Genomic DNA, 20,600 nt, shown 5'->3' on the forward strand with positions numbered 1-20,600 from the left:
CACTGTTTGATTAGATTCTCAAAGTTATTCTACTGTGAGAAGAAAATGCTGCTGTGTGTAAAATCTCATCACAAACACAATTCCTGCACCAAGTTTAACAAAACAAACTTTATTTGTTGGAATGATGCAGAGAAGAAAACAGCTGGACCAAGGTCAGTGCCCAAACCCCCAGTAAGCATCCGAAGCCTGCAGTGACCCTCAGAGCTTAGAGGAACCAAGGCTCAGTAAGGGGAGCCAATCCTCTACTGGCTAGCACTGAAAGATGAACAACAGCTGGCGCAACTAAGTGCTTGGTCTTGGCTTCAAAATTATATTTACATCCTCAGTTAGATCATTGTCTCCATTGTAACACCTTGGTGAGGAGCAGGCATGATTCTGTTTTGCCCCCTAGTAAAAATTATTAAATCCTCAAGCTCTACAAAAGTTCCACAGGTTAGAACAATGCTTACAAATGTAACAAAATAATGCAAATAAACAAAACCAAAAGAAATGCTGAGGTTAAATGATAATAACACTAAGGAGACGGTTTGGCTGGTTATAGTTTAATATGGTAATACAGGAGTATAGGTGCAGCCAAAAACAAAAAAGAGAAATAATATCATAAATCCAAAAAATAGTAACAAAAAAGAAATAAAAACAGAAAAAATATTTAGCAGTCCATAGCAAATAATGTTTGTTTTTCAAAGAACAAAAAGGGGAAATAGAAAGCTCTATAACTAATGAGTAAAAGTGTTTACTGCCTGCAAAATGTACCTTAAAAGTAAATAAACTGCACCAAGTGTTAAGTTTTCAAAAAACTTGTAACGGTTTTGAAATAATATGTTTACAACATTTTGCCATCTTTTACCAAAACAGCAAATTATAGCAGCTGGAAACCTGGAAATGTCTGAAATACGACTGAATATGTGGTTCAACATGAAGACCATTTCTATTCTACTCCACTTTAATTGCTGAGATTAGGGGCGTGGCTTCTTTGATAATTAATCAAAAATAAAGTAAACATATGCAATTTATGAGGCCTTAATTACGAAAAAAAAAACCTGGTGGACGGGGCTTTGGTCTGGCATCATATTCAGGGCGTAGGCTACAGTGAGATGAAATTTAGAGGTGGGGCTTCGCTGCATAGTTTATCAATGAGGACGCAAGGATTTACAACTGGTCACCTGATGTAAAGTGTGTGGGCCTAGGTTCAGGCAGTTTAGGGGTATAATTTTGGCCCGGGGGTGGGTGTCATTATTACTGTTAAACCTTCAAGGATTCAGACTATAGAGAATTTTTTCTAATGTGATGAAGCAACTGTTAATGGTGTTATTGTTTCCTAATTTTGTGCATGTGGCTTGTAAAGGGGCCTTGTTTTAGAAGTCAAACAGAAACACAGACTGAAGAGAAAAATAAAGTGATATGTGGGCGTGAAAATTAGGTTTGGGGCGTGGCCTTGCTGCATAACTTGGATCTCAGTGCATTAATGCAGAACTACGTTCCCTAATCTTTGGTACAGGAAGTGCACCAAACTTGTCATTTGGAAAACTTAAACCCTCATTTTCAGCCCCAATAGTGCAAATATTTTTCCACTGGCTGAAATCAGAGCAAATCATGTTTATGCAAATGTTGCATGGGATCATGTGACTTAAACTTGTGTATAAGATTGTGCTAAATCTAGCTAGCATTAGTTTGCTGACTAATGAGCTGTTTAGCATGACGAGTGGCTGTAACATGAGTATGTTAGTAAAACCTAAACAGATCACAGAATAAAAGTAGTTTACTATCAAGTTAGCTAGCTGTTTAGCGATATACATTTAGCTACATCTATGAACTCAGCTCTGTGTAACAGCAGCCCGGGTAAATGTGTGGAGTAATAGTGTTAACTCACAGCTACTATCTATTTGTACGATAATTCTTTCATACCGTCTCTCTTCACTATGGACAAACTATCCAAATCATCTCAGTGAAATTGGAAGTCTGAGAGCGGCTGTTCACTTTCATGTCTTCGGTTTCTGTCCCATCCAAAAAAATGTTGTTACAGTGAAACCACTTAATTTTTTTTATTCATTTGAATCAATTCTGATTTTTTTTTTAACTACAGAACATGAACAACCTGGCCTTAGACCTCCACCATAAGCAAGTTGCTGGATAAACTGGTTTCTTTTTCCCCTCTCAGTGCAGGTAAATTCTGAATAGATTCAGACCTGTCCACATCGATATTTAAAAAAAGCTTTTTCTTTCAATAGAAAATTGGATACATCAAAAACACTTCAGAAAATCGAGTCACTATCAGCATGAAAAAAAATGAATTTATCGAAATAAAAATTCTAAAAAGCTTTGAAACCCCGGACATGAACATGCCAGACTAAGAGGTGGCAGTGATTTGTTATTATATGCATGTAAAATGCCAGAGAACAAATATTAACATAAACACATGCTGTATAGACACACCTTAACGTAAACATGAATGAAGCGCAAAATTAGTGGCCATAAACATAAGAACCAGTTCATCTGTTGTTCTGTTTGAATGCATTCTCAGGGTGGCACAGCAGTCTAAAGTGCTGACCCACTGCCACTGAGATCTCATCAACCAATCAGGCGCCTTATACAGACATGACTGGCTGTGCAATTGTGGCCACTGCTGGACAGTCAAGGCAACTGCATGAGATGGATGAATCACGGATTGCAGTGGGTGTCTCATAAGTCTGTTATGATTTAATGTTTTTAATAAATCAAACAGCCTCATTGTACTGGTTTAGCACAGGCCAAAAAACTGGTGCTGCTGGGCAGAATTGATACTCTCCCCTACTGCTATAAGTAAACACGACTTGATATAAAAATTTCGACTAGGTCTTTTTCTTTCCGAGCGTTTCACAGTTGCAGAACATGAACAATGAAACTTTCCTTTATTTTGTAGACGGTTGATTAATTGCTGCACTGATTGTGATGAAGTCTGATCGTCCTCCTGCTGAAGAGCACAACAATTATAGCCATCTCACTAGCATTACGCTGAGATGTTGTCTGCAGTAGCTAAACGTAAACTGCTAAAGAGCTAGCTTCAGTCAATGCATAACATTTAGCAGTGCAGTAGATAAACATGACCTTTAAACTTTACACCGTAATGAGGATCCTCAGTTAGTGAAGATGACCTCAAGAAAAACAGCATTTGGCAGAAAGCGGCATTGCACAGCACACAGGGCGTGACTGACCGCCTGAGGGCCGCAGTGCTGCTGTGGATTAATCCTCCACTTCGTCTGTATTTACTTCAGGAACTTTTATTTTTCAAATCTTTAAGATGAAAAAATAATTTATTCAGCCCCATAGTTTTTTTTTTTTTTTTTAAAACAATTAAGATTACAAAAAAAGACTTTTAAGTCGCTCCACAGATCTCGATGGGGCTCTGAATCATTAAAATCATTCCTTTAACCACACACGCACACCGACACACACCACCCATCCAAACCTCCTCTCACTCGGCGACTCTGAACCCCTCAGTCAATTAAGAAATCTGATGATAAATGAAGAAGGGATGATAGTAAAAGTGGGTTGAACGATCCAAATACACTGCATTTATTGCTAATACTTTTGAAAAGGGTGTGTGAGAGAGAGATGAATAAGACCATGTTTCCTCCTCATCCCTTCATCCATGGTATACAACACAAACTCAGGTGAGGGTGTATTTACTGGGTCAACATGGATACAGGTCACCAGAGGGTCGCCCAAAAATCCACACATTCACTTCCACACACACACTCACGCACACACACTCACGCGCGCGCGCACACACACACACACACACACACACACACGCACACACGCACACACGCACACACACGCACACACGCACACACACGCACACGCACACACACGCACACACACACACGCAATGCTGGCGCAGCTCTATACACCACACTGTCTGCTGTTCCTCTTTTGATCGATTCTAAGGCGGATCAGGACGACGATGAAATTGGTTTCTCACTCTTTAGATACTTTTGATTGTTTCTTCGAGTAGGTCTTCACCATCAACTGTCCATACTGCTGCAGTTTTCTGTGCAGAGAGATGAGCAGAAACACAGAAAAAAACAAAACGTTAACCACGGGTGCACAAACTTTAGCATGAGACAAAAGTGATTTTTTTTCATTTTTAATATAAAGAACCCAAAATCTGCTTGTCAAATTCGTACTTATGTGGAAACATTTGGATGTAAAGAAAACAGATTTGGATGAAAGAATAATTGACACTGGTGGGTGGTGTGTTTAGGATGCCAGATGAAGTATAACCCCCATTGTGGAAATGAGTAATGAAAGAGTTAATGAATTGTTTGTTTATTCATTGGTTTAACGAATGTCAACACATTGGTTACAATTATGGAAGGATCATTGAAATTTTTTCTTTTTTCTTTCTTTTTCTTAAAGATAAAAATTAAGAAAATTTGTCTATCTTCACATGTGTGTCTTTAGTTTTATATTTGTAAAGAGTTTAAGTACTCTTCCAGCTTTAACTTTGTCAAAAAGTTCTCTCAGGGTTTGGGGAAAAGCAAGCCCGAGCAACTCCTGTGATACCAGGTCAGTTAAAGGAATAAATAATCAGTGCAGGTGTGGTGTAATATGTTTAGGTTTTTCATTTCTTGCACTAATATAGGGCTCCTGTTTTAACAGTGCAGGCGTCGTGTTTGGGGACGGAGTAATTATGTGCTTGTTACCATTGAAGGCATCCACTTCCTGTGCGTGGAGGAAAGGAGCAGGACCCCACACTCGGACTGTGCCGTCATCCGAAGCGCTGGCCATCAGACTGGGTATGCACGGGTTCCAGCTAACACAGTTCACGGTGCGAGTGTGTCCCGTCAGCTCGGCTATGGGCAGCTCACTGCGTTTGTGCCAGATATAAACCTTGTGATCTGATACAGAGAGAGAAAATCATTCATGGAAGTTCGTAGCGGAGGAGAACGTTTAATAGCACAGTCGCTAAAATGCTGAAAAACGTTAGACGGTAGGTAAGAATTCACCAGGCTGTTCATCCAGCAGACACACGTCTGCAGGAGTGAGGTGGGACAAGAGACTTTCCAGTCTAGTGGCACCGCTAGGATAAAAAAAATAAAAAAACCAGGTGTAGGCACCCAGGTAGCACAGTGGGATATTCCACTAGCACACCAGCGCTGAGATTCTGAGCACCCCGGTTCTAATCTCGGCTTCGCTACCGGTCGGCTGGGCGCCATCGGTAGCAGGAACAACTGACAGTGCCCAACAGTGCGCAGGAACAACTGACAGTGCCTGCGGCAGACAAAGTTTCCCATCGAGTCTACTGGGTGGGAAAAGACTGGACTAATGTAGTGTCTTTAAATGCTGTGCTTCAAACACTGTGCAAGGACCCTGTGGTTAGCAGCCTGAGGCGCCTGTGCAAAAGTAAAGGAGCCACATGAGCAAAACCACCAGACCACGGGCGAAAAAAAAGGGGTCGAGGGACTGCACGAGCATCCAGCGGGGTGTGGAGCAGGTGAATATACCCTCCTCAGATGCAATCAGGATTCTCAGCAGTCGAAGACTAATTGGCTATGCTAAATCAGGAGAAAATACATAAATAAATACAAAAAAAATCCAGGTCTCTGTGGTGCTGGGCTAGCATATTAGACTGCAAACATCATGTTTCTAAATACTCCCATACTGCAGAATAATCTGGTTTGGAAAAACATTTAGGGTTTGGCAGCTTGGCAGCTTTTAGCATTCAGCATTATTACACAACGCCGTCCTGTCCACACACGTACCTTCACTGCCGCTAGCGATGAAGTTCTCGTTATGGCCACCGAAGCAGGAGTGGATGGTGTAGAAGCCCTGCGTCACTCCCTGATACTTCCTCACCAACACTCGGTCCTGCAGGTCCCAGAGATGAACTCCCTATACCGAGTAGAGACACATGACAGTCAGGTCTGGTCCAAGCTTAACATTCACATTCTAAGTTTGGATCAGGTACAAACACCACCTCCAAGCATCTTACCTGAGTTGCTACATTTAACAAAGCTAATCGTCCGTTCTTGGAAACTGTGAAGGACATAATGGGTTGGTCCTCCTGAACTCTGCATGAAAGAAACAGGCGTCAGGTCGGACAGTGCACAGCTCACAAATGTTTGTTGCTTCAAACATCAAACATTAAAGCAAGATTTCAGTCAGCAGCATGATGCCTGGCTGAGACTACAGCAGGGCCTCCAGAACTAGGTGCCCTGATGCAGCTAGTAACTCCAAAATGTACATTTTTTTGATGATATACAATGTACAATTAACACAGTGCACTAAAGAGGACGTTCAAATTTGTTTCCAGCAGCTGATGCTTGATGCCCGGCCAAAACATTACTTACATCCACTCTCAACTGGCAACAATTTGGGAAAGGCTCTGTTCGTTCCTGGAGGAACTGCAGCGGCCTGCACAGAGCAATGACCTCAACCACACTGAACAGCTTTAAGATGAATCAGAACGTCAGCTGTGAGCCAGGCTTTGGCATCACACATTAGTGTTTGACCTTGCCAGTGCTCATCTGTCTGAATACGCTCAAATTCCCACATACTCAGTCCAAACGCTTGCAGAAAGCCTTCATCGAACAGTAAAGGCTGAATTGGGGATTCCATGTTAATGATCATGCGATTTCCACACTACACATTTGGTCTCGTGTCCAGATACTTTTGGTCATATAGTGTACTCAGATTGAGAGCAGATTTTTCACATATATCAGAGGCACTGAGAGACACATCCAGTGCTTGAAGACCCAACAATCAGTCAGGGTTCTGATTCATGAACAGAATCTGAAAGCATTGCACAACAACTGGAATTTCAATGAAGTTGGCCACAGGATTTTGGACTTAGTCAAAAGTGCTTTTGTGAGGTCAGGCACTGCTGCTGGACACCATGTCCTTATGGAGTAAGCGTTATGCAAAAACAGGAAAGAGCCTTCCCCAAACTGTTGCACCAACACTGGAAGAACAGTATTCTTTCTATTCTTTTTTTATTGTTGATTTTATGGTTCGGTTTGCAATGGGTGCAGCTGGAACACAAGAATTAGGTGGTACTGTGTATATATATATATATATATTCAATGAGATGTTTTACATGTTTCTGTCGGTCAGGTCCTCGAAGTTGTAGGCACGGATACGGTGGTGCGTGTCAGAGGCCAGAACGGTTCGACCGTCTTGTACACACCATAAACACTGAACACGCACTCCCTCCCATGAGTCCAACAGGTTCCCGTCCAAATCCTGATCACACCCACATGCACATACGGTCACAGACAAAAATCACACATCAAAACATTTACACTGGAAATCCACAATGTGACAAATAAAAATGTTGTTTTCAATAAAAATATGAAAAATAAAATTACACATTGGTAGAACTGTCCCCGCTGTCCTCCTGTAACAAATCGCTTCCCATCAGGGTTCCAGGCCACACTGGTCAGACTGTCCTCATGAGACTGACTCATCTTTGTACGCAGTTCACCTGTCTGCACACCAGGGGGCAAAAACACACTTTACACACCCTACCACACAACCAACACCAGTACAGCCGAACAGCTGTAAGTAGATACAGTACAAGGGGCATAAAGGTGGACAGGTGGGAACAAATCAACACTATTTGTTGGTTACACTTTTGAGTTTTATCGCCATTATAAGCTCTGTATTTAGAGCCATCTCTATGGCGTGCCATTTGTATGTTTTAAAACATTCTTATAAAAAAAAAAAAGGTACAGAGATATATAGCTGTTTACATGTGCATCAAAACTGTAGAAGTTAAAATTACAACAAATGTTTCAATTTTATCCTTTTCAGACATTTTAAAATCTTAAAATGAGCAGTTTTCCTAAAAATGTCATTTATGTCAGATCCCATCAGGTACAGATTTCTGTCCTGGGTAAAAACATGGCATTCACATAGAATATGTTTCATTGATAGGGTAGTTCAGCAATGAAGGCACTTTGGGGCCTGTTCTCCTTTTAGTAGATGTCCGTGTGTAAGTCTTGAATGTCCTATCTTGCATCGTGTAAGGGCTACTTGGTCTTCCCTCTTCTGGGTATAATCAACACTATGGATCACCTGAATCCTGTGTGGTTATCTAGATGACAGGTAAACGAATAAACCACCTTTAGGTGGAGATACCGAGATGATATACAAGCATTGATATAGAACATCTGTATGTGGGGGATAAATAGAGGACAGGTGAGTGTATAGACCACCTAAAGCCGAATTATTTTGAATAAAGGTAAACATATAGGTCAACAGGAGCAGGAAATACCTGAAGAAAGGTCATTTGTATAAACCAAATAAAAGACAGGTACCGCACCAGTAAAACCCACCTAAAGGGTAATGGTTACATTAAAGACAGGTAAGTATATAGATTACCCAGGAGCATCGTTACCTGTACATTCCAGAGCCAGAGTTCGGAGCAGTCATCGGGCCCGCAGGCAATAAGATACGTGTCATCCGGACTCCAGGCCAGGTAAGACACTCCGTACGCGTGACCTTCCAGCGTCCTCCACAACTTCAGCTGGTGTGTGTCCTGACACATGGGGTGAGATAGAGGAAGCTGTCGGTGAGAACATGCGTATTTGGATGTATATTAACGAACAGTGATTTATTGACACATCTGCGTACAGACCGGGTCCACCTGCCACACGATGACGGTGGTGTCTTTGGATCCGGTGGCGAGTTTGGTGCCGTTGTTGGAGAATTTGCAGAACCAAACCTCGTTACAGTGTTCGGTCAGAATCTGCTGAGTGTAACATGGGAACTGCTTCCTGAACAACAGAGAGAAACAACAGAGGGTGACCGTGTGTGTGAGAGTGAGAGTGAGAGAGAGTGTGTGTGTGTGGTTAAATAAAGTGTGCACCGTACCTGCTGCACACGTGGTCCAGCAGTAACGAAACAGATTCAAGGTTGTTGTCCGTCTTTGTGTTGTGATAGAGGCAGCGATCTCTCTGTAGCTCCACCGCCTGGCGCAGCAGCGTGTGTAGCCTCCGCGGTGGCAGCATCACCGACGGGGGGAGGTACGCTACACGCACATACACATAACACACTACATTTAGGCAGTCGCATAGATAATAAGTCTGACTGTATATAGATATAGTCTGCGCTGATCTACAGTGTATCACAAAAGTGAGTACACCCCTCACATTTCTGCAGATATTTAAGTATATCTTTTCATGGGACAACACTGACAAAATGACACTTTGACACAATGAAAAGTAGTCTGTGTGCAGCTTATATAACAGTGTAAATTTATTCTTCCCTCAAAATAACTCAATATACAGCCATTAATGTCTAAACCACCGGCAACAAAAGTGAGTACACCCCTAAGAGACTACACCCCTAAATGTCCAAATTGAGCACTGCTTGTCATTTTCCCTCCAAAATGTCATGTGATTTGTTAGTGTTACTAGGTCTCAGGTGTGCATAGGGAGCAGGTGTGTTCAATTTAGTAGTACAGCTCTCACACTCTCTCATACTGGTCACTGAAAATTCCAACATGGCACCTCATGGCAAAGAACTCTCTGAGGATCTTAAAAGACGAATTGTTGCACTACATGAAGATGGCCAAGGCTACAAGAAGATTGCCAACACCCTGAAACTGAGCTGCAGCACAGTGGCCAAGATCATCCAGCGTTTTAAAAGAGCAGGGTCCACTCAGAACAGACCGTTGGTCGTCCAAAGAAGCTGAGTGCACGTGCTCAGCGTCACATCCTGACAAACTGCTGTCTTTGAAAGATAGGCGCAGGAGTGCTGTCAGCATTGCTGCAGAGATTGAAAAGGTGGGGGGTCAGCCTGTCAGTGCTCAGACCATACGCCGCACACTACATCAAATTGGTCTGCATGGCTGTCACCCCAGAAGGAAGCCTCTTCTGAAGTCTCTACACAAGAAAGCCCGCAAACAGTTTGCTGAAGACATGTCAACAAAGGACATGGATTACTGGAACCATGTCCTATGGTCTGATGAGATCAAGATTAATTTGTTTGGTTCAGATGGTCTCAAGCATGTGTGGCGGCAATCAGGTGAGGAGTACAAAGATAAGTGTGTCATGCCTACAGTCAAGCATGGTGGTGGGAATGCCATGGTCTGGGGCTGCATGAGTGCAGCAGGTGTTGGGGAGTTACATTTCATTGAGGGACACATGAACTCCAATATGTACTGTGAAATACTGAAGCAGAGCATGATCCCCTCCCTCCGGAAACTGGGTCGCAGGGCAGTGTTCCAGCATGATAATGACCCCAAACACACCTCTAAGACGACCACTGCTTTATTGAAGAGGCTGAGGGTAAAGGTGATGGACTGGCCAAGCATGTCTCCAGACCTAAACCCAATAGAACATCTTTGGGGCATCCTCAAGCGGAAGGTGGAGGAGCGCAAAGTCTCGAATATCCGCCAGCTCCGTGATGTCGTCATGGAGGAGTGGAAAAGCATTCCAGTGGCAACCTGTGAAGCTCTGGTAAACTCCATGCCCAGGAGAGTTAAGGCAGTTCTGGGAAATAATGGTGGCCACACAAAATATTGACACTTCATGAACTTTCACTAAGGGGTGTACTCACTTTTGTTGCCGGTGGTTTAGACATTAATGGCTGTATATTGAGTTATTTTGAGGGAAGAATAAATTTACACTGTTATATAAGCTGCACACAGACTACTTTTCATTGTGTCAAAGTGTCATTTTGTCAGTGTTGTCCCATGAAAAGATATACTTAAATATCTGCAGAAATGTGAGGGGTGTACTCACTTTTGTGATACACTGTATGTCTGGAAGTCCACTCTCTTTAGCAGGAGGTTAGCTTCTCATATGTAAAACTTTGGTTTGGCAGCAGGACTGGCTGGTCGTGTTTTTAGCAGGGCAGAATAAGTGTAGCTTCTTAAAAGCCACTGTGACAGATCCAAGTGTATTAAATGACCTGATTTATCTATTTATCTTGAGTTCATCTTGATCAAATAAATTGCTTTTATAAAGCTAGCTAAAAATCATGGTCATGGCTAAATGCTAACTGAATCCCAATCAGGGAGAATTTTAGGGTTAGAAATGGCTAAAATAAAAAGCATTTTGGTGTGACGGGGTTTGAAGATCTTTGATCTGAATACTGTTTTTATGTCTGGGTGATTCGGTGCAGAGTGATGGTCAAAACATCCATTCAGTAAAAAGCAAAACATCATGGGAGGTGAATACGTTCTAAAACTATTGCATATAACACTAAATGGCCAAAAGTATTCGGACACCTGACCATGAGCTTGTTTGACATCCCGTTTCAAAAACAAAGGGGTTTGAAAATATTGTGGCATCTATGTGAACAGCCACTCATCTAAGAAGGCTTCTTGTCTGTGGGAATTTGTGTCCATTCAGTTAAAAGAGCATTTGTATGGCTGGGCATTGATGTTGATCATAAAAGTTTAAATTGATGTTCCAGTTCATTCCATAGCTGATCAGTGGGGCTGAGGTTTCTTTACACCGAGCTTTTATTCATGTCTTCATAGTTCTTGCTATGTGCACAGGAACACAGTCATGCTGGAACAGGAAAGGATCTTCCCTAAATTGTATATAACATTGCTATAACATTGGAAGCATGTAACTTCCTGTATAAAACTGATTGATTACACCTGTTACCCAATACTTCTGTCCATATAGTTTATCTGTGTGTGTGTGTGTGTGTGTGTGTGTGTGTGATGTTCTCACTCTGTAGTTTATCCAGCAATTTGGAGCGTGAACTCACTCCTTTTCCTTCCCACTCAGCTTTGGCTCTTAGATCTTCAGCATGACTGCACATCAGATACCTGCTCACAGAGAGAAGTACCAATCATCCACTCAACATTTTCAGAACATCAACTGACCATCAGCAACAAAACAACAATCAAAAGTGCAAATCATAAGGAGTGTGAATTTATTTGTTTATTAGGATTTTAACGTCATGTTTTACACTTTGGTTACATTCATGACAGAAACTGTAGTTACTCATTACACACGATTCATCAGTTCACAAGTTTAATGGCAAACACAGCCATGGACAATTTAGTGTCTCCAATTCACCTCACTTGCACGTCTTTGGACTGTGGGAGGAAACCGGAGCTTCTGGAGGAAACCCACGCAGACACGGGGAGAACATGCAAACTCCGCACAGAAAGGACCCGGACCTCCCCACTTGGGAATCAAACCCAGGACCTTCTTGCTGTGAGGCGACAGTGCTACCCACTGAGCCACCGTGTAACAAGTGTGAAAGCTGAGGACCTTTTTCATGCTGTTGATTTTACTTCAGTTGTTCATGAACTGAATAACTAACAAGGTTAGGGAAGGGCAGCTTGTTTGTTTATGCTGCTGTATCAACACTGTGATCGTGTACAATACAGTGGCTACATGCAAACGGTTCTAATTTCAACAAACCATTACATGTTTGTTTGTTTATTAGGATTTTAACGTCAGGATTTTACATTCATGACAGAAACGGTAGTTACTGTTTACACAAGATTCATCAGTTCACAAGGTTATATCAATCACAGTCTTGGACAATTTAGTATCACCAATTCACCTCACTTGCATGTTTTTGGACTGTGGGAGGAAACCGGAGCTCCTGGAGGAAACCCACGCAGACACGAGGAGAACATGCCACCTGGGGATCGAACCCAGGACCTTCTTGCAGTGAGGCAACAGTACTTACCCACTTAGCCACCGTGCCGTCCAACCATTACATGTAAACACACCAGAGAGACAATAAAACTCTTAGCATGTTCTACATTGCATCTGTCCTAATGTAACATTAGGACAACAAAATGAAACAATTTTATATACCGTTCAGGTATATATAAAAAAGATGTCCAACAAGCCATGCAGTGTACATTATTCATGTGGTCGTGCATTAAGACTATTATGCTGGATCAGCTGAATCCAGGCTGAGTGGAAGCAGTGTGAGGAGATATCTGGATGGAATTACCCGCTGAGGATGTGGATACGGTCTGTGTTGTATTTAAGGGGCGTCAGTTCTCCTCTCAGCACCTGTAATGCTTCCAGAACTTTCCCGTCCTCCAAATACTCCAAATACTTCTGCTGCAGGAGCAAAAACTTCATCCTCTACACACAGAAAAGACGAAGAGAAATTCAGAAGAGTAAACATGCCGTTTTTACATCCGCTCAGCACACGTGTTATTTATTAGAATCACATCTTGTCTACAATAAAACAAATCTATTTCAAGTCTGTGTCCCATTTTTATTTGTTTTGCTCCTCTATCCAAACCGAAGCAGTGATTTGGTGCTATCTAAAGCCAAGCAGCGCTGCATGAGAACTGCACTACAGGGTGCCAGTAAAAATTCAGTCTGAAATCTGCGGCTGTCTGAGGACAGAAAAGTGCCGTCTGTTCAGCTCGCTTTAGTCGACTTCAGCAAGATCACTTTCATCTCAGCTCAGTTACTGCTGAATTAAGAAGAATTAAGAACATTAGGTTCGCCCACTGTTATTTCACAAATGACAAAAAAACCCTGGTGTTGTTACAGCATGATCGTGTCGTTCTTTATCTGGTGGTCCTGCATTAAAAAAGTACATCTGCTTTTATTCATTCAACACTAAAATATCCGAGCATGAACACAGTTCCAGAAACCACTCAGTGTTCTAGTATGTGTGTGTGTGTGTGTGTGTGTGTGTGTGTTTCAGAGTGTGTATTATGGCTGTGTGTGTTGTAGTGCTCGTCATACCACAATAGCGTTGGGTGAAAGCATCAGGCCTTTCAGTTCGCTCAGGTCATTTTCCGCCTGCGCACGCACACGCACAAAGAGACAAAACAGTTTAACAAATAATCCTTAAATGTTAAACACAAGCTGAACACACTTTTATGTTTAAGAAAGCTGGCTAGCTCAGCACATGCTGCCACTCTCGTCGAGTTACGCTCACTCACTGAAAGCTCACACACAACATGAACATTTCAGAAAGCATCACGACTGCTTGTGATAATTATACAGATACTGCACTGTTTATTACAGGTGCTACAAGGTATTACTGACTACATTTCCCAGACTCCCTTGCACTGTTTTGTTTGGAGCCATATACTGTGCTTTGCAGTACGTTCTGAGCTTTTCGCCTAGGTGACGTAGCGATCTAATACACTAGTCCACACACTAAGGACACTTTGAGCTCTCCAGGTAATTTTTTAGCATTACTCCTGAAAAAAAGTCCAATTTGGCGTCTCCGAGAAAGGGAATGGCGTTTCTCCTCACTGCTGGTGGAATATACAATCACCAGAACTAATCTGGGCAAATGGGGGCTGAGTGACACGGTGCATAGTGTGACTCTTCGTATGTGGAAACCCCCCACCAGCAAATGATAGCAAGCAGCCAGTGACAGCATGTGATGCTCTTCAGCTCATGCTGGCCCAGATAAAAGTGCAAGTGGAGTGAAAGTACAGTGGGGAATTGGAAAGGACTAAAGAGGGTCAGGCTAGCACAGGCTTTTCTTGACATGAGTGATGATACACACCTTGTCCCATTCACCTTCCAAGATATGGTTTCTGAACTTGGTAGCAGAGGGATGTTCCAGTCTACAGCCAGACTCCTGCATTAACAGATCCACCGTCTGACTACACACACACACCGAAGAGAGAATTAGATGTTAACCATCATACATCAGCACTTTAAAAGGCTCTTTACCTTGTGGGTAAGAGATGATGAGTTAATAGATTCACAAATTATTTTTTTTAAATATTATTGCTAACATACCCCTACCGCACTGGTACCCACACAATATGAACATCAATCTACACATCACTAAGAGAACCAGTTTAAAAGAACACATCTGAAATCAGGGTTCATTTAAGCATCGTTTTTACTACCGTCTGGTGTCGCAGCTACACACTGCGCTAGCTTATCCCTGCCAAGAGTTTGAGTTTCTGAGGTCAAGACTCAGCCGAGCTACCGGCCTGTCCTATTGACACAACCGGGCGACAAAATTTACCAGTGATTTATTTTGGTCAGGGTTGCAGTGTGTCTGGCATCCACAGAATCACTGGGTGCAATGTATTAACACTCTCCGGACAGAACGTAATCCATCGCGGGGCCCCTTTAACCATTTCAGCCTTTTCAGACACACATTCAGACCACTGAGGTGGTAAAAGACGGGTTCAATGTTTTTCACTTCATTTACCACAAGTCTGGATGCATACTCTTTAGCACTTCTACGTCATAAGTGTCAACCTTACTCAGTCTATTGGCTTGCAGCTCTGTATAAAATGTATTCACACTGTATGCAGTGTGCGTATATTTATATTTGGCGCATTTAGAAGACACTTTTATCCAAAGCAGCTTACAGTTATGACTGATTGATAGATAGATAGATAGATAGATAGATAGATAGATAGATAGATAGATAGATAGATAGATAGATAGATAGATAGATAGATAGATAGATAGATAGATAGATAGATAGATAGATAGATAGATAGATAGATAGATAGATACTTTATTGATCCCGAAGGAAATTAGAGTCCCAGTAGCATTGTACATCAAATCAAATACACACTATAAAGAAAAAAATTACAATATAAATTAGAGAAAGTACAAACACTTTGACAGATTGAATGTAACCTGAGTTTTACTGCATAGCTACAGAGCAGTTATTAATGATGAGGATGGATTGAGTGTAAATAAACAAAATAGCCAAATGGAATGGAATAGTAAGTAAAAGTGCAGGAAGGTGTGGTTCCAAGTATACAGTACACGGTCCAGATTAAATATAGATTAAATATTAAATATAAAGTGATAAGTGACAAGTATTGCACATTGGATTGGGCCAATATAGCCATAACTATATATACATTAGCATACATATGATGTGAATACAATTGAATACTGAAGACTGAATACTATTCGAGCGATTGAGGGTTAAAGGCCTTGCTCAGAGGTTCTGGATGTGAAGATGCCAGCTTCGTACTGCCCCTGACCGGTTTCTGCACTTCTCATTTTATTAATTTATACTGCCCACCACCACCGGGCTCTCCAGCTCTCAAGTTTGAATCCCAATGGCAACCTGGCTTTGCCTAAAGAAGATCATTTATTGCCAGTGGTTTTCTGAAGTACTACTACCATCACGGTAGCATGACAGTTTCTCATGCAAAGCTGTCTAAGGGGTTTAAAGGTCACGCAAATTCAACAGTGGTTTCCAGCCTTACTCAACACAGACTGGATGAACATAAACACACATTGTTATATGAGCATCCCAAAACAGGACAAAAACATTATTTGGAAAGACATTAGCGGACAACTAATCGATAACTCTGCACACGAAGTACAGATAGCGAAAATGTAAACAAGCAAAGGGTTCCGTGACCAAAACAAAAATATTTAACAGATCTGGACCCATATTGATCAGTGCTGAGCAGTGGACAAAACAAAACCACCAAACCTGCTGTCTTGTGCAACGTTTTTAAAAAGTTTATTATTTTCTTCTCTTTGGTTGAAGCTCTAGAAACACCGAGCTCCTTGTGTACAACATACATTTAAAATCAGCTTTTACTGATCACACTGACCCTGCCAACAACAGAATCATCACACTGAGTTCATCATGACAGTAGAAAAAAAAAATTTCTGTATTTTTCTCCTTTATATCCCAATTTAATCATATCCAATTCCCGACTGCAAACCGAGACCCTGTCCGACCTTCCCTCACTCAAATTTGCATTTGTGGGATGCCTGGCCAGGTCGGTGGGCCTGCTTTCTGATTTAAATTCAAGAGTTTTAACACTCCACAATGGTGTGCTAGTGCTGCACCACCCAAGCACCCTTGCGCTGCGATTTCTAACATGAACAGCCAGACATAGAACATTCAGAAGAACTTACGCATTAATCACAGAATAAAATAGAAATGTCGTGATGAAACTGCTGGAGATCAGTGAAGCACGTGTGTGAGTATGTTCTGTGCTTCATTTCTGGATATACAGTAGATTATTGGTATAAATATTGGTAATAAATACAAAGACAAAGGCAAACAGGACATTAAACCCTCTGACACCTGCAGCGATCGAAATCTGTTTACCAGCCTGTGATACGTGCCCACATACAGAGGAACCCACTATACCCAAGCAGTCCTTCAGCACTCCTGCAGGTGCCTCCAACAGACAGTAGGCATCATTCAGCATGCAGAATGTAAACGTCCAAGACATGCAAATGTTTTTTTCTGAACTGCATTACATTAAAAACAGCACAAATACAATACCTAATGAACTGTGTGTATTAACCACGGTTTTGCTGAAGGACCCCAGAGTCAATAAGGTTTGCTCAAGTTTGTTGCACTGCAATGCACCTTGCTGTCTTTGTTTGTAAACAACAAAGCTTTTTGTTTATGCTCCTTTTATAGCCAATTACGACAGCATCACCAGTAAAGTCCTCCACTGCCCCGTCCCAACTTTAGCAGGCATCAAATTAGATTAGATAAATTAGATTAATTTCTCTTGTCTGTGTTGTTGTTAATTAAACGCGTGAACCACTTGCACATTACAGCTGTCTGTTCTTAGTACCATTTTAACAACTGTCCTAACTGGGTTTGTATAAATTCTGATGATTCAGGAAAGTAGATCAGTAAATTAGGATAATAAATCCGATTTAATGATCTGAATGAGTGTTTTCTTTTACTGCTTTTGCGTGGCTTACAATGCGATGCCGAGGAGGAATTGGGGGGCCGTTACACATTATGGGACAGTTGTAGCCTAGTGGTTAGAGCTCTGGACCAACAATTGGATAGTTGTCGGTTGGAATCATTGAGCAAGGCCCTCGACTCTAGGGCAGCGAGTTGATGGTTGACCCTGCACTCCTACCGTGGGTTCTATACAAGAATATGCAAAACAAGCTTTTTTACACTACTGAACACACGCAGATGTACACATAACAAATAAAAGCGTTCTGTTAGGCGTTCACTAGACGCCAGTACGACTATAATATGCTTTCGGTCTTTATCATCTAGTGCACCACCTGGGTTGTCAGGTACGATGATGTACTTGCGGTTCATCCCAGCAGATCTGGGGTAGCTCATCAGTCATGCCGATCATACCTATTTGCATTGGCTGTAAACATGATGTCATCAATTCTGGGCCTGTAAACGTACACATTTATGCTCTTCTAAATCCACATTTGAACGTATTTACTCACATACTGATTTTACATGCAAATTCTGATTTACATGCACACCCAGTTTCATCTTACTGTCTGATATTACTCTGTGTCACTCCTTCAGCTTTGTATCACTGCTGGATGACAGTCATGTTGATGAAGCTTAACAAAGCAGATGATAAAATGAAGCTGAAGTGAAATGAATCAGGTGATGTTTTGGGTGTCATTAAGCAGTGAGTGTAACAGGGGGTAAATACCAGACTGTATGTGGTGTATTGTGTAAGATGGACTCTCAGTGCTCCCCTCCCCCATGTTTGTGTCAGATTCAGACTCATTTCCAGCAGTTTTACTCCGAATTCCCCTCCAGATCCACACAAATAATCAGACCAACAATCCAGTTCATACTTACTTCAGCCCTAACCCGTGCAGATGCTGTCCTATGAGTCGGATCACATCCTCCTCGGATTGTGAGAGGTGTTTGAGTTTTTTCAGAGAGCCAGCGGAGCAGGCGGGTGATGAGGCAGGAGGGCCGGACTGAGGCGCTGTGCTGCCGGGGAGAAGCCCGTTAGAGTGCGCCTCTCCTCCGGCGGTTGAACTCTCTCCGTTCTGACTGTTCTGTGCACTGTTCTGGGTGCTGATAAGCCCCGGGTCGTGTCCCTGCTCGGCCCCGTTAGACTGCATATCCGAGCGGCTGAGGTGAGCAGCAGAGGTGGGGTAAGGAAGCGGGGCGGATCGAGGAGAAAGCAGCGCCGCCGCCGAAAGCGCTGAAGCCCCGGGCTCTCCTGCTCCCTCCACCGCCGAGGCTCGGCGCTTCTTCCGCGGGGGCGGCGACGCTCCGCCGGTGTCCGAGTCGGAGGAGGAGGAAGCGGAGGCCAGAGTTCCCTCACCGAGAGCGGCCGTGGTGAGAAGCCAGTGTAGCCCCACGCTGGAGACGGGGGCAAAAGACGCTCAGCTCACGGGGGTAAAGCAGCAGCGGGATGAACGGCGGATTCAGGATTATATGATACTTTATTTTATTGATATTTTTCTTTGAATCTCCGCCTCTACTGTTGTTGTTTCTCTTCGAACAGCTGCAGCTCTAATGGAGTCCTGCGTGCTGACGTCACCGGAAATTCCTTCACAGCGCCGAGGAGGAGCCATTAGAGTAAGGGCGGAAGTGAAATTTGACCTCACTCAACTGAATTTTATTCATTCATAAATTGCCTCTTTAGCCACCGATTTATCCTGGTCAGGGTCACAGTGGGTCTGATTAATTGGGCGAAAGGCAGGATACACGCCGCTTTTGTTCATTAACTTTGCATTTTGTTAACTGACACTTTTATTAAAACACTTGGGCAAGTGGGCAAGCTGTAGCCTAGTGGTTAAGATACTGGACTAGTAACCAGAAGGTCACTGGTTCAAGCCACACCACTGCCAGGTTGCTGCTGTTGGTCCCCTGAGCAAGGCCCTTAACCCTCAATTGCTCAGACTGTATACTGTAACTGTAATGTAAGTCGCTTCGGATAAATGCGTCTGCTAAATGCTGTAAATGAAATCATTCTTACTTTGCATCATTTTTCCCCACACATCTAAAACTTTTGCACAGTACTGTACAAAACACACACACACACATATACACCGATCAGCCATAACGTTAAAACCACCTTCTTGTTTCCACATTCACAGTCCATTTTATCAGCTCCACTTACCATATAGAAGCCAGTGATAGCTCAGTGGTTAAGGTACTGGACTAATAAACAGAAGGTTGCTGGTTCAAGCCCCGCCACCACCAAGTTGCCACTGTTGGGTTTCTGAGCAAGGCCCTAAACCCTCAATTGCTCATCGTGTTCTGCTCATTGTGTAAGTCGCTTTGGATAAAAGCGTCTGCTAAATCATAAAAATGTAAATGTGGAAGCACTTTGTAGTTCTACAGTTACTGACTGTAATCCATCTGTTTTTCTGCGTGCTTTGTTAGCCCTCTTTCACCCTGTTCTTCAATGATCAGGACCCCCACAGGACCACCACAGAGCAGGTATTATTTAGGTGGTGGATGATTCTCAGTACTGCAGTAACACTGACATGGTGGTGGTGTGTTAGTGTGTGTTGTGCTGGTATGAGTGGATCAGACACAGCAGCCCTGCTGGAGTTTTTAAACACCTCACTGTAACTGCTGGACTGAGAATAGTCCACCAACCAAAAATATCCAGCCAACAGCACCCCGTGCCGTGAAGGTCTAGAACATGACCGACTCAAACAGCAGCAGTAGATGAGCGATCGTCTCCGACTTTACATCTACAAGGTGGACCAACTAGGTAGGAGTGTCTAATAGAGTGGACAGTGAGTGGACATGGCATTTTAAAACTCCAGCAGCGCTGCTGTGTCTGATCCACTCATACCAGTCAGTTTCACTGCAGTACTGAGAATCATCCACCACCTAAATAATACCTGCTCTGTGGTGGTCCTGTGGGGGTCCTGACCATTGAAGAACAGAGTGAAAGCAGGTTAAAAAGGTATGTAGAGAAACAGATGGACTACAGTCAGTAATTG

At 42.7% G+C, this 20,600-nt stretch overlaps 1 protein-coding gene across 3 annotated transcripts; it reads right to left on the minus strand.

Moving 5' to 3' along the window:
* Positions 1–93: 93 nt before the first annotated feature.
* wdr26b (WD repeat domain 26b) lies at positions 94–18,973 on the minus strand. Of its 3 annotated transcripts, none has more exons than XM_063001769.1 (15): positions 18,484–18,852; positions 14,455–14,554; positions 13,677–13,733; positions 12,922–13,058; positions 11,673–11,770; positions 8,857–9,013; positions 8,621–8,759; positions 8,381–8,521; positions 7,350–7,469; positions 7,079–7,224; positions 5,975–6,053; positions 5,745–5,874; positions 4,686–4,880; positions 3,962–4,030; positions 94–2,947 (listed from the first exon to the last, which is right to left on the minus strand). In XM_063001769.1, exons 1-14 carry the CDS (start codon positions 18,753–18,755, stop codon positions 4,005–4,007), a joined length of 1,797 nt encoding a protein of 598 aa, XP_062857839.1. In that variant the 5' UTR covers positions 18,756–18,852; the 3' UTR covers positions 94–2,947; positions 3,962–4,004. The 3 variants fall into 3 exon arrangements, with proteins under 3 accessions (XP_062857839.1, XP_062857838.1, XP_062857840.1); XM_063001768.1 differs by having other exon boundaries at positions 94–2,950; XM_063001770.1 differs by lacking the exon at positions 94–2,947 and having other exon boundaries at positions 3,242–4,030; positions 18,484–18,973.
* Positions 18,974–20,600: the final 1,627 nt, after the last annotated feature.

The sequence above is a fragment of the Trichomycterus rosablanca genome, chromosome 9 (assembly GCF_030014385.1).
Source record: "Trichomycterus rosablanca isolate fTriRos1 chromosome 9, fTriRos1.hap1, whole genome shotgun sequence".
Classification (NCBI taxonomy): Eukaryota; Metazoa; Chordata; class Actinopteri; order Siluriformes; family Trichomycteridae; genus Trichomycterus; species Trichomycterus rosablanca.

Bases quoted from the DNA above. Each gene is read 5' to 3' on its own strand.
- wdr26b (XM_063001769.1), bottom strand. From the start codon at position 18,755: ATGCAGTCTAACGGGGCCGAGCAGGGACACGACCCGGGGCTTATCAGC. The intron at 11,771-12,921 runs GTAATTCCATCC...CTCTGTGAGCAG, and splicing joins CGTATCCACATCCTCAGCGG to GTATCTGATGTGCAGTCATG. The intron at 6,054-7,078 runs GTAAAACATCTC...TCTTTCATGCAG, and splicing joins GACCTGACCGACAGAAACAT to AGTTCAGGAGGACCAACCCA.